We start from the raw sequence: 15,028 nt of genomic DNA on the forward strand, positions 1-15,028 counted from the left end.
AGTAGCTCCTACTGTTACAATATATATATATATATATATATATATATATATATATATATATATATATATATATATATATATATATATATATATATATATATATATATATATATATATATATATATATATAATGTGTGTGTGTGTGTATATGTGTGTGTGTGTGTTATATATATATATATATATATATATATAGTGGGGATCGAAAGTTTGGGCACCCCAGGTAAAAATTTGTATTAATGTGCATAATGAAGCCAAGGAAAGATGGAAAAATCTCCAAAAGGCATCAAATTACAGATTAGACATTCTTATAATTTGTCAAAAAAAGTTAGATTTTATTTCCATCACTTACACTTTCAAAATTACAGAAAACCAAAAAAATGGCGTCTGCAAAAGTTTGGGCACCCTGCAGAGTTAATATCTTGTACCGCCCCCTTTGGCAAGTATCATAGCTTGTAAACGCTTTTTGTAGCCAGCCAAGAGTCTTTCAATTCTTGTTTGAGGTATCTTTGCCCATTCTTCCTTACAAGTCTTCCAGTTCTTTGAGATTTCTGGGCTGTCTGTCATGCACTGCTCTTTTAAGGTCTATTCTTAGATTTTCAATTATGTTAAGGTCAGGAGATTGTGAAGGCCATGGCAAAACCTTCAGTTTACGCCTCTTGATGTAATCCCCCATGGATTTTGAGGTGTGTTTAGGATCATTATCTATTTGTAGAAGTCATCCTCTCTTTAACTTCAGCTTTTTCACAGATGGCATCAAGTTACCATCCAAAATTTGCTGAAATTGTATTGAATCTATTTTCCTTCTACTCGTGAAATGTTCCCTGTGCCACTGGCTGCAATACAACCCCAAAGCATGATTGATTCACCCCCATGCTTAACAGTTGGACAGAGGTTCTTTTCATTAAATTCTGTGCCCTTTCTTCTCCAAACGTACCTTCGCTCATTCCGGCCAAAAAGTTCTATTTTAAGCTCATCGGTCCACAGAACTTGTTTCCAAAATGCATCAGGCTTGTCTATATGTTCATTTGCAAAGTTCAAACGCTGATTTTTGTGGTGAGGACGTAGAAGAGGTTTTCTTCTGATGACTCTTCCATGAAGACCATATTTGTACAAGTATCTCTTTATAGTGGAAAAGATTTTTCCATCTTTCCTTGGCTTTGTTATGCACATTTAATACAATTTTTTACCTGGGGTGCCCAAACTTTCGATCCCCACTGTATATACACACACACATACAACCACTATTTTCTTCTCCCAGGGTTTTTGCTTTCAGAAAATATATACAGTGAGGTAAAAAAGTTGATCCCCTGCTGATTTTGTACGTTTGCCCACTGGCAAAGAAATGATCAGTCTTTAATTATAACGGTAGGTTTATTTTAACAGTGATATACAGAATAATGGCAACAAAAATATCCAGAAAAACGCATTTCAAAAAAGTTATTAATTGATTTGCATTTTAATGAGTGAATTAAGTATTTGACGCTTTTCGCAAAACATGACTTAGTACTTTGTGACAAAACCCTTGTTGGCAATCGCAGAGGTCAGGCGTTTCTTGTAGTTGACCACCAGGTTTGCACACATCTCTCTTTCAAATATTTTTTTGAAGATAATACAGTACATGTTATTTTGTACACATTTTTGAAATGTAATAAAAATAAACATATAAAGATATCAAGGATTCTCAATAATCATTAGAGACAAAAATGTTATTAGAGTCATTAAAGTATTAAATATAATAGGTATTTTACTTAAAACATCTTTTTGTGTATGCTTAATGCACATAAGTTAAGAGGTTGGGTGAAGAGGAAAAAAAATCCTAGAATAGAGGAGAGAAAGGATAAGGTAGATTATTGGTCAACAAAATGATTATTTGTGTGATAGTTTGGGCGATTTAACCTTTTAACAGGGGCCAAGGTGGCTTGGCGTTTTCTGGGGATGGAATTGGTCATAATGCCAACTATTTTAAGTTCCCGTTATATTTTGAACCAAACTTATAGATGGGAGACCTTGGTTAATTAAATTTTTGTACATTGGAGGAACAATAGGTCATAAGTGATTTGAGGTTAAAATGCAAAAGGTGTAAGAGACTGATGAAGGAGGGGTGGGGTAAATGGAAAGTTAGAGGAGGGAAGGTATCTCCAGAGGGAATCGGAGAGTTACTGTACCTGTTGTCGAGAATGTGTTTTCAGCACGACAGCATCGCGCTGATTCTCGGCGACAGGGTGCCGACATCTCGCACTCGCTGGAATAGACAAAGCACATTTCAGCTAGCGTGTCATAGAAGCGACGGGAGATCCGACTTGGATTCCCGCCAATTCTAGCTGCAGCGTTTGGTATTTGGTACCACGTGGGTAGGTACCGGAGCATGATGAGACTGTGACATCATAAGAGAGGCCTATATAAATCATCGCACACCGGACACCTGGCATAACAGCGGGAAGAAGCGTTGTGTCAACATGGGAAGAAGAGAAGAAGGCAGAAGACAGAAGAGGAGCCGGGCTGGCTGCTGCTAGTAATCGAGCTAACACACGAAGATCGCAGCGGCCAGCCCTGAAGAAGAAGGCACCGGAGAGCGAGCGGGAGAAGAACCGGGGCCGAGATGACAGCGGAGAAGATGGGAGAAGACCGGTGACCGGAAGAGACCCCCGGAGAGCGTAGAAAAGACCCCCGGAGAGCGGAAGAAGAAGGGCCCCCCCCCTGCTAAAAGAGCTAAAGAACACAGGGGGGGCCCCCGGAGCCGACTAATAAATTACTTTAAAAACCCTGTGTTGTGTTATTTTTTTTCTTTTACACTTTGCCTCCAGGTGAATGGGTAGGGGTACGATGTACCCCATATTCATTCACCTAGGGTGGGGGGCCGGTATCTGGGGGCCCCCTTATTAAAGGGGTCTCCCAGATTCTGATAAGCCCCCACCCTCAGACCCCGACAACCAACGACTAGGGTTGTCGGGAAGAGGCCCTGTCCTTATCAACATGGGGACAGGGTGCTCTGGGGTGGGGGGGCCCTGCAGTGCGCCCCCCTACCCCAGAGCACCCAACCCCCCCCATGTTGAGGGCATGCGGCCTGGTACGGCTCAGGAGGGGGGGGCGCTCGCTCGTCCCCACTCCTTCCTTGGCCGGCCGGGTAGCGTGCTCCTGGGGGGGTATGCTCCTGGGGGGGGGGGGGGAACCCATGTCGTTTTTTTATTTAAAATTTGGCGTGGAGTTCTCCCTCTCAGGATTCATACCAAACGCTGCAGCTAGAATTGGCGGGAATCCAAGTCTGATCTCCCGTCGCTTCTATGACGGCTTTGTCTCCATCGCGACAAGCCAGCTCGGCGCTGGCTCCCGCGATGGGGCTCCTAGGTGGTCAATCTCGCTGAGAAAGGGAGCGAGATTGACACAATATCGCGGTCACCCACTGTAACTAGACATATTATTTATGAATAATGAAGTGAGAGATGTTGGGTAGCTTTAGGCGCAGTCAAAACCTGGTGGTAGATGATGATTTATCCATTGGAGACACAGAAATTCGAATGTAGGAAGTTTATCTAAAAAGATGGCCTCCGTTTTAGCATGGATCATTGCCTGTGTTACTCGATGTTATTCATAGTGTGGGTAATTTCCATACTATCACTATTGATTGTTTTGCTGCCGTTGTGACGTACAGTAGTAGTTTGAATTAATGTTGTGTTATATTTTGTGGTTTATTATTCAAGAGAGCTACTGTTGGGTCAGGTAATAAAGTGGTATTGAACATGGTGGAGAGTAGATTGAATACACGTTTCCAAAAGACGAGGGCTATAGGACAGGTCCACCATATATGCAGATGTGTACCAATGTCACTACAACCTCTGAAGCATTGGGCGGGGTATTGAGGGAGAAATGTGGAAATTCTTGCAGGAACTAGGTACCACCTGGTAAGTACCTTTTTTATAATTGGTTTCAAGGGCTGCAATATTTGGTGTTGCTGATTTTGTGGCTTGCCAGATTTGTGTCCAATCTAAATCTTCAGGTTGAGGTTCAAATCGGTCTCCCATTTGGTAGTATAAGATGGGGGGGCTGAAGTTGCGTGTGTGTGTGTGTGTGTGTGACAGCAGTTGGTTTTACAAATCTGAGATAAGACCACATCTATGTGGATCTGAAATACAAGTCTGTTCCAATGTAGTATAGTTAGGAGTTGAGTTTGAGGATCATTTTGGGACAAAAAGTGTCTTATTTGTAGATACCTAAAGGTTTCATTATGTGGTAGATTATATGTATCACAGAGCGTGGAAAAGGACGTTGTTATTGGACTAGAAGAAATGATGCTTTCGACCATACTGAAAAGGAGGATGGGGAAGTCCAAGCAGGGTAGAAAGAGGGATTGTTTAGGAAAGAGAGGAGGGGATTATGTTGGGATCGGAGACTGAAGCGAGTTTTAAGCCCGTCCCAAATGTATAAACTATGTTTAGTGACAGGATTTGTGATTGTGCGGCGTTGAGCAGGAGTGAGCCATAGAAGATTTGCTAAGGCTAGGTTCACATCACGATTTTTACATCCGATAATCGGACCGTTAAATCGGATGGAATCGTATATGACAAAATCGTATGTAAATTTTCCATCCGATTTTCACTAAAAAATCGGATCCTGATTTTAAATAATGTCTGGCAATGGCCATAAAGTTTTGGCTATTTGAATGTTTTTTTTTTCTTTTGTACAATTCTTGAAGTTTCTAGCTCGTTCCAGTGTCTAGTGCGCATGCGTAATAAAAAATCGGGTATGATTTATCGGATAAAAACGCACAGTCATCCGATTTATTACGATTTAGATTGACCACAATATAAAAAAAATAGGACACGATTTTAATACAATTTCAAATCAGGACCATAAATCGTGGTCAAACACGATTTTTGATGCGATTTTTAAATCGTATCAAATCTGATGCGGATCAAATCGGATGCACTTGGGGACCTACATTAATGAATGGAAGTGAATGGATACGTTTTGCCATACAGATTTGTACGATTTCAAACCTAAAAATCGTGAGAACAAGTAGGATGATAAAATCGTGGTGTGAATGCACCCTAAGGAGAGCGAATCGACCGAGGAATCTCTTTGGTAGCGTGGTATTTAGGTAGTTGAGCTAATCGGGCAGCGTTGTAGTATTTTGTGAAATTGGGAACACTTGGCCCTCCTCTGATTCGTGGTGTATATAGGGTAGGTTGTGGTAGATGGGATTTAAGTTTGCCCCATATGAATTGTGCAGCTTTGCGTTGAAGAATGCGGAGGAAGTATGCTGGGACTTGTATTGGGAGTACGCTGAAAAGGTATAAGATCTTGGGTAGTATTGTCATCTTAATCACAGTAATATTGCCCATCCATGCTAATGGTAACGAAGACCAGTTTTTCATTGGGGTAGTTAATTGAGTCATCAAGGGTGGGTAATTTGCTGTATATAGGTTCGCTGGATTTGCCGTAAATGAGATTCCTAGATATGTAGTGTGTGTTGTCGACCAGCTAAAAGGAAGGGAGTCTTGTAATTGTGCCTGTAATTCAGATGAAAGTGAAATATTTAGGGCTTTGGATTTGTGGGGATATATTTCAAGACCAGATATTAGGGTTGTCCCGATGCCACTTTTTTAAGACCGAGTACAAGTACCGATACTTTTTTTTTTTCAAGTACTCGCCGATACCGATGTCATGTGACAGTTTGACAGATGGGGACTGATAGGTGGCATTGACAGGTGGCTAGCACTTATGGGCACTGACTGGTGGCTGGCGCTGATGGGCACTAATAGGTGGCACTGACAGGTGGCTGGCACTGATAGGTGGCACTTGTGGGCACTGATAGATGGCACTTGTGGGCACTGATAGATGGCACTGATTGCACTTATAGGTGGAACTTGTGGGCAATGATTGCACTTGTGGGCACTGATGGCACTTGTGGGCACTGACAGGTAGCTGGCACTGAAATGCTGTGAAAAATATTTATTTGGAAAAAAAAAAAATGCTGCAACGCCCATCTTGATACACCCTGCCTTCGGCTGCAGTATACAGCAGCAGTCCTCTTGTTACACCCAGCCCGAAGAAAAAACAATGTTTTATTCTTACGCAGTTGTCTTTAGCCATATCCAGTGGTGTCACATGTTCTCTCTGCCCTCTTCTTTCACAAGTAGCTGTATACCTGTTTGTGCAGTTGGCGAACAACATATCTGCCAGCAATACATAGGCATTTACCACACACATTGGATACTTTAAAGTGGCTGTAAAGGCATAAAGGTTAAACCTCTGTGCAGCAGCCCCCATAATACGTCCTTGTGCCTGCCCGTGCCATTCTGCCGACGTATATCTGCGTGCAGCGGTCAGCATGTGGTTAAGATGCACGTCCAAAAGTCTTTTAAAAATATCAATGCGCCCTGCTGACACCACCAGTTGTGGAAGAGAGTTCTACATCCTTATCGCCCTGACAGTGAAAAAAAGCCTGGGGAACTGTACTGCAAAATACAGATACACCACATCCACAGGCTTCCCCCTATGTAGATGGCAGCTCACTTCCTTGTAGAATGTTAACAGGTTGGTCTGGCAGGAATGACCCTTCGTAAACCCATACTAATTACTACTAATGATACTGTTTTCTTCTATACACTCATCCTGCACACCAACGGGTGTGCTGACCAGTGTTACTCATCTTCCTTTAAAAAAGTAATTTCGTTACAGTTACAAATTACTTGTCTGAAAAAGTAATTGAGTTAGTGACTCAGTTACTTCATTGGCAAAGTAATTAGTTACTCAGCAAAGTAACTGACTTTTTTTTGCCGACGTATAAGACGACACTGTGCCTGTAACATGCCTCACTGTGCCTGTAAGTTACAGGCACAGTGAGGCATGTTACAGGCACATGTTACCACTGCAACACACACTACACTGACCACTGCAACACAGACTACACTACACTGACCACTGCAACACAGACTACACTACACTGACCACTGCAACACAGACTACACTGACCACTGCAACACAGACTACACTACACTGACCACTGCAACACAGACTAGACTACACTGACCACTGCAACACAGACTAGACTACACTGACCACTGCAACACAGACTAGACTACACTGACCACTGCAACACAGACTACACTACACTGACCACTGCAACACAGACTACACTACACTGACCACTGCAACACAGACTACACTACACTGACCACTGCAACACAGACTACACTACACTGACCACTGCAACACAGACTACACTACACTGACCACTGCAACACAGACTACACTACACTGACCACTGCAACACAGACTACACTACACTGACCACTGCAACACAGACTACACTACACTGACCACTGCAACACAGACTAGACTACACTGACCACTGCAACACAGACTAGACTACACTGACCACTGCAACACAGACTAGACTACACTGACCACTGGAAGCCTACAAGCATGGAGGTAACCAGGCAGCAACATCCAGAATGTTCGCTGGTGTAGCATGGAGTGCACCAGTGGCCATGCTGGTGAGAGGGATGGAATCCCTGTCTGAAGGTGTGCACCAAATGGCTGCAGCCAGGCTATGGGCAGAGACGCGGCCATATCTAGTAGATGGTGTGTGAGTGTGGTACGGTACCTGCAGTGCGGGAGTCTTTGGGGGCCGGTGTGACAAGAAAGGCCGCAGCGGCCGGCCTAGGCCAAGCTGGTGTCCGAGGGCCCGGGTCCGAGGAGCCTTGCCTCACGGGAGCCGAGCTGAAGGCGGAAAGAGGAGGCATACCTTTTGTGTGAACCTCGGCTTTAAAGGGGTTGTAAAGGTTCGAACACATACGTAAGTTGCGCCCACATATGTAAACGATTTTCAAATCACACATGTGAGATATTGCCGTGAACGGTAGAGTGAGAGCAATAATTCTAGCACAAGACCTCCCCTGTAAGCAAAACATGTAACCTGTAAAAAAATTGTAAGCGCTGCCTATGGGGATTTTTACGTACCGAATTTTACACCATTCTAAAATGTGACATATTGAGTATCTATTTACTCGGCGTAACATCATCTTTCACATTATGTAAAAAATCTGGCGAACGTTACTGTTTTTTTTTTATGCGTTTGAAAAATAGCTGCGCAAATACCGTGCGAGCGACCACCATTTTATTTTCTAGGGTCTCTGCTAAAAAACATATACAGTGGAACCTCGGATTGCGAGTAGCGCGGTTAACAAGCGCTTTGCAATACAAACACTGTATTTTAAAAAATCCTAACTCGGTTTGCGAGTGTTGTCTCGCAACACGAGCAGGATTCAAGCCAAATCGGTGTGCAGTACCGCGTTTGGCCTGAGGTGGGGGGGGGCGCCAGAGCCGTGCTGAGGTCAGACGAGCTGTCCTCTGGCCTTTCCAGAGGGCAAATTCAAAGTGTGACAGCACTGAAAGCTAAAAATTGGCCTTTTTAGGAAGGGGTTAGTTAACCTAAAAAAATAGAAATAAAGATCCTGCTCCTTTAAAGCATGTTATACAAGACAGTGTTTGTGCTGTGTCATTTGGCCCCCTGTATCACTTGAAATGCCTGGCTGGTTTTGCTAGTTTCTACCCTCCCCCTGTACGATGACCCAGATATATCAGGGCTGCTGAGCCCTGATACCATTGTCAGCTTGCATGCCTCCGTCAGCCGCAGCCCTCCCCTGTGTCTCCTGTGTCCTCGCCTCCCCCCTCCAATCCCCTCTCTGCCTGTCTGATCCATGTCCGCGCCAGCCCCTCCCATCCTGCTGCTCAAATTACTGTTTCTTTTTAATATAATCCTCACCTTTTTAAAGCGTTTGTAAAGGAAAACATTTTTTACATTTTTAAAATAACAAACATGTTATACTTGCCTCCACTGTGCAGTTAGTTTTGCACAGCGTGGCCCCGATCCACGTCTTCTGGGGGTCTCTGGTCCTCCCCGCAATTACTCACCACAGTCATGCGAGAGCTCGCATGGTGGTCAGTAATTGCGGGCGTCCTCCCGTTTTACAGCGAGCGGCCATAGCAGCTCACTGTATCACTGGGCCCCGCCCCTTGGCTCGCCGCGTCACTGGATGTGATTGACAGCAGCACCAGCCAATGGCTGCGCTGCTCTCAATCCATCTGCTCTAGCCAATCAGCGGCCAGGCTGAGCGGCGAAGAGGATATCGGGACCGCGCGGGACTTTCGAGGGGTCAGGTAAGTATAACGGGGGGGGGGGGGGGGGCGACGGCAGCAGCATTCGATGTTTTTTCACCTTAATGTATAGATTGCATTAAGGTGAAAAAAAAAATTTCTTTACAACTCCTTTAAGGTAATGGCCCCCTGTGACTGTGCTTTATAAAAATAATGCTGTTGTTTACAGAGTACTGATCTGCGCTTATTGACCCACCTCTCTCTCCTCTTTTGGCCCGACAGATGAAGCGAGTGGGGCCGCCTCACTCTTCCTCCCCTGCTGACTGACATCAGCAGGGATCCCTGGCCCCGCCCATTGCATCTGTTGGGCTGAGGGAGGAGATAGGCAATGGGTCAATGAGCGCAGAATTGTATAAAGCACAGTCACAGGGGGCTATTACATTAAAAAACTGAGAAGATTATGTAAAGCTACATTGGTGGGTTAGCAACCACTTTTAAGTGCTCAAGTGGACAAGTGATTAAAAGGGTTGTAAAGGAATTTTTCATTTTTTTTTCCTAAATAGCTTCCTTTACCTTAGTGCAGTCCTCCTTTACTTACCTCATCCTTCGATTTTGCTTTTAAATGTCCTTATTTCTTCTGAGAAATCCTCACTTCCTGTTCTTCTGTCTGTAACTACACACAGTAATGCAAGGCTTTCTTCCTGGTGTGGAGAAAGCCTCTTGAGGGGGCGAGCAGGAGGGTCAGGACACACTAACACGCAGCTCCTTTCTCTATCTGCAAAGTAGAGAGTGTCCTGACTTGCCTGCTCCCCCCTCCCCCCTCAAGAGGCTTTCTCCACACCAGGGAGAAAGCCTTGCATTACTGTGTGGAGTTACAGACAGAAGAACAGGAAGTGAGGATTTCTCAGAAGAAATAAGGACATTTAAAAGAAAAATCGAAGGATGAGGTAAGTGAAGGAGAACTGCATTAAGGTAAAGGAAGCTATTTAGGGGGGGAAAAAAATCCTTTACAACCCCTTTAAGGGTTTTATATTGAAATGTTATATTGTTTTTTGTGTTTAGAATTTTGCACATGGTCTTTTTTGCATAATGGCATTGATTATATGAATTGGTTTACTGTAATCATTTTTGATACATTCAATATGTGTTATGGATGTATTTTTTATTTCACTACATGCACTTTATGATGTGATTAATGACAGCGCAGCAGTTGTCTTTTTAAGTGGTCAATACTAGTTCTATTTTTGTAATACAATTTCCTTACTGAGAACGATAACTGAGACACCAGCATACAACATGTATTATTCTCTTTCTTGTTGTTCTTTATAGAGATGTGATCTTTGCCCACATAAAGAGGGGGCGCTTAAGAGAACGGACAATGGAGGTAAGTTAAGATACTAGGTTTATATGGTGGCCTACCATCAGCGTATAAAGAGTGCAAGCATTATGTAGTAGTAAAACATTCTGGCTAAAGGGCCAGTTCACACCACATGCAGTCCAGTGCGTTTTTTTCTGCATCAAAAATGCATGGTTCCCAGTGGCATAGTTCACACCAGTGCAGTCAGTTCCAGGGCTTTCCAGTCTCAGAAAAAAAAGTAGAACATGCTGCATTTCTTTCTGCACTGGCCTGTACTGGAATGCAGTAAAACACACCGGAATGCACTGGAATGCGTCAAAAACGCACCGGACCCCAGTACAGTGGGGGAAAAAAAGCATCAGAACGTACCAAAACCGCGTTAAAAATGAGTGCAGAAACGCATCCAGTACGGATCTGGAGTGCGTTTTTGTGGCGTGCACCAGCCCTAAAAGCTAAACTCTAGCTTCTCTATGTACAATTAATGTTGCAGAAAAAAAAAGCTTTCTGTATTTTAGGATAAGGCATTACCTCAGCCTCCAGCTTGTTCCATAGAAAATGTTCATGACTTCCTGCTATGTAGATTTAGGACATGAAAACTGTTAAGACACTGGAAGTAATTCACCAGCTGACCTCATAGGGTCACACCCTGCAGAATTAAGTTGCAAAAATAAATATTAACAACAACTTTATCAGTGCAGCCTATCAGTGCTTGTCAGTGCCACGTCATTAGTTCTCATCAGTGCAGCCTCATCATTGTCCATCAATGCCCATAAATGCAGCCTATCAATGTTTATCAGTGCTCATCAATGCAGCCTACCAGTGTCCATCAGCACAGTTTCATCAGTGCCCATCAGTGCAGCCTCATCAGTGCCAGTCAATGCAGTCTATCAGTGCCTATTATTGCAGCCTCATTGGTGTCCATGAATGCAGCCTCATCAGTGCCTATGAATGCAGCCTATCTCTGCACAGGGATCACAGGGAGGAGAGCCGGCCGGAACACACAGATGAACTCTTGCTGTAACACCGCTTTTATCTGAAATGTGGCCGCTGTTAAAGTCCTGCCTCCTGGACCGGCTCCTATGATAGACGTCATACTACTTCAATTTCCTGGCATTGGACCACTGTGCTGTCTATCATAGGATCCGATTCAGGAAGCGGGACTTTGTTTGGCAGTGGCCAGCGTTTCAGATACAAAGCTGTGTCAGAAAAGGAGTTCCCCTCTCTTTGTGATCCGGCCGGCTCTCTTCTTCCTCTCCTTTCCCCAATTTACTGGCCGATCGCTTGGGGGAGAATCGGCTCCCTTTTAACCCCACCTGATGCAAATCCCCCCCCCCCCCTCCGATGCAGCTCCACACTCGCCCTAACCTAATTTCCACTCACCAAATGTGAGCAGGTGAGTGTAAATTTTGAGGGCTTCACTATACAATCTGATTGTACAATCTCCTTTAGAGCTACCATAAATTTTGTAGTGCAAGGGCCTACCTGATTGGATAGATAGGTGTGTCCTCCTATTATATAGTTTATCCTTATCCGCTCTGTGCTATCAAACCTCATCACTGACTTTAATTGACAGCAGCTGCCTCAGCAAAGCCTGTGAGACCAGGAAGTGAGCAGAGAGAGTCACTGTAGATGGACAAAGCTCTGGATCGAGGGAGGACTAAGGTAAGTATTGGGGTTGGGGGTGGAGACACTTATACCAAAACATGCTTTAAGAAATGCTTTTTAGAAACATGCTTTAACCCTCCTGGCGGTATTCCCGAGCGTGACTCGGGGTGGATTTTTTGTGCTAAAATCGGTAACCCCGAGTCACGCTCGGGGTAGCTATGCAGAGCCCGCAGCGCACGCTGGCTTACCTTGTTCCTGGATCCAGCGATGCCACCGCGCTGTGTGAGCGAGCGGGACCTCGCTCGATTCACACAGTGTCCTCCTGTGCCGCCGATCTCCGTTCCCTGCGACGTTACGACGCACGGGGGCGGAGATCGGCGCCAAATTCAAAAAGGTAAACAAACACTATACATACAGTATACTGTAATCTTATAGATTACAGTACTGTATGTAAAAAATACACACCCCCCTTGTCCCTAGTGGTCTGCCCAGTGCCCTACATGTACTTTTATATAATAAAAACGGTTCTTTCTCCCTGCAAACTGTAGATTGTCCATAGCAACCAAAAGTGTCCCTTTATGTCAAAAATGGTTTTAGATCAGCTAGAAAACAGCGATAATAAATTATAATCACTTGCAGAATTGAGCGATAGCGATTTGTGGGGAAATTCGTCATAAAAATAAATAAATAATGACAGCAACAATTCTGCAAATGAGCAAATTTCAGTGATTTTGAGTTGATTACATTATTGAATAATTTTTATTAGAATTATATTATTATTTGTTATAATTATTTATAATTATTTATTATATTATAATTTATAATTTTGTTTTTAAAAAAAATGTCATACCCGGGATGCCTATTAGACTCTTGTTTGGTCAGATTTAAGTGAGTTATTCCTAAAAATTACAGGCCTACAGTATAAAACGCCAAATTTCCTTGCAAATAATGGTACCGCTTTCAGAACCTTTTTTCTGAAAGAATCATACCGCCAGGGAGGTTAAGAAATGCTTTTTAAAAATGCTTTAACCACTTCCCGCCCAGCCTATAGCAGATTGACGGGCAGGCGGATGTTCAGTTATCCTGACTGGGCATCATATGAAGTTCAGCAGGATAACACGCTGGCGCATGCCCGTGGGGGTGTGCAGAGCAGCGATAGCAAGAATGACACGCCGCATCCCTGATCGTGGGAAGAAGCCTCTGACATAGCTGATCATAGCTGATCATCGCGTGAACCAGGAAGTGCCAGTAAATTACATTCCTCGGTTCGCACTGACAGGGAGAGCCGATCGGCAGCTCTCCCTGTCAGAGGCGGGTCTGTGCTGATAATTAGCACATCGATTATCAGCACAGCCCCATCAGATGTGCCACCACATATACTAAAAAGTGCCCATAAGCTGCCAGTTGGTGCCCCATAAAAAACGGATGACAGTGCCCATCACAGTGCCAATAAGTGCCCATATCAGTGGCAATTAGTGCCCACCTCAGTGCTAGTCAGTGTCCATCACAGTGCCCAGCAGTAAAACCTGCCAGTGCCTCATCAGTGCTGCCCATCAGTCCAACCTGTCAATGCCAATCAGTACTGCCTATCAGTGCCCATCACAGCCACCCATCAGTGCCGCCTGTTTGTGCCCATCAGTGCCCTCTATCAGTGCCCATCAATTCTACATATCAGTGCCTCCTCATCAGTGCCCATCAGCGTTGCCTCATCAGTGCCCGTCAATGAAGAAGAAAACAAGATTTTATAACCGAAACAAAGAAAACATTTTTTTTTTCAAAGATTTCATATTTTTTAGTTTGTTTGGCAAGAAACAAAAACCGCCAAAAGAAAGCTCTATTTGTGGGAACAAAATTATAAAAATGTTGTTTGGGTACAGTATTGCATGACGGCGCAATTGTCATTCAAAGTGTGACAGGACTGAAAGCTGAAAATTGTCCTGGGCCGGCAGGGGTGAAAGTGCCTGGTATTGAAGTGGTTAAGGTAAAAACAAGTTTAGGCTTTAGAACCACTTTAAACCCAAAGTATAAAGATCTCTAAATGACTCCTATTTGGTCTTTTAAATATACAGTACCATTGAAAACATTGGGGTTGATTTACTAAACAAATACACTGTGCACTTTGCAAGTGCTGTTGCACTACTTTTCCACAGAGCTTAGTGCAGTGAAGCTTTGTTCATTTCCATCATCCAATCATGTGCAAGCAAAAATGCTATATTTTTTTTATTTTTCTTACGCCTGTTTGGGTATTCTTTACAAAGTGAAGCTTCACCACATTCACTAAGCTCTGGGGAAAATTAGTGCAACTGCACGTGCAAAGTGAACAGTCTTTTTGCCTTTAGTAAATCAACCCGACGTTGTTATATATGTGCAATGCATGCAAAAAATACCTGTTGTTCTGTCTGTGCATTATTATTATCAGTTAGCATAGTTCCCAGCTATTTCCGCGGACTACAGAACACCTTCTCCTATGTTGTGGAGAAGAGAGGAGGAGAAAGTGTTTTTTTGTGCTGCTCTTTCTCATATACAGTACAGACCAAAAGTTTGGACACACCTTCTCATTCAAAGAGTTTTCTTTATTTTCATGACTATGAAAATTGTAGATTCACACTGAAGGCATCAAAACTATGAATTAACACATGTGGAATTATACATAACAAAATAGTGTGAAACAACTGAAAATATATTTCATATTCTAGGTTCTTCAAAGTAGCCACCTTTTGCTTTGATTACTGCTTGGCACACTCTTGGCATTCTCTTGATGAGCTTCAAGAGGTAGTCACCTGGCGCAGCACCCCATCACTTTCCTTCTTGGTCAAATAGCCCTTACACAGCCTGGAGGTGTGTTTGGGGTCATTGTCCTGATGAAAAATAAATGATGGTCCAAATAAACGCAAACCGGATGGAATAGCATGCCTCTGCAAGATGCTGTGGTAGCCATGCTGGTTCAGTATGCCTTCAATTTTGAAT

At 43.6% G+C, this 15,028-nt stretch overlaps 1 protein-coding gene across 3 annotated transcripts in view; it reads left to right on the forward strand.

Annotated features, from left to right (window-relative positions):
• Positions 1–15,028, forward strand: part of MLLT6 (MLLT6, PHD finger containing) — a 182,544-nt gene that overhangs the window by 38,353 nt on the left and 129,163 nt on the right. For all 3 annotated transcript variants that reach the window (XM_040329957.1, XM_040329956.1, XM_040329958.1), the window contains exon 3: positions 10,429–10,483. In XM_040329957.1, the coding sequence (XP_040185891.1) occupies positions 10,429–10,483 (55 nt within the window). The remainder of the gene's footprint in view (positions 1–10,428; positions 10,484–15,028) is intronic.

The sequence above is a fragment of the Rana temporaria genome, chromosome 12 (genome assembly GCF_905171775.1).
Source record: "Rana temporaria chromosome 12, aRanTem1.1, whole genome shotgun sequence".
Classification (NCBI taxonomy): domain Eukaryota; kingdom Metazoa; phylum Chordata; class Amphibia; order Anura; family Ranidae; genus Rana; species Rana temporaria.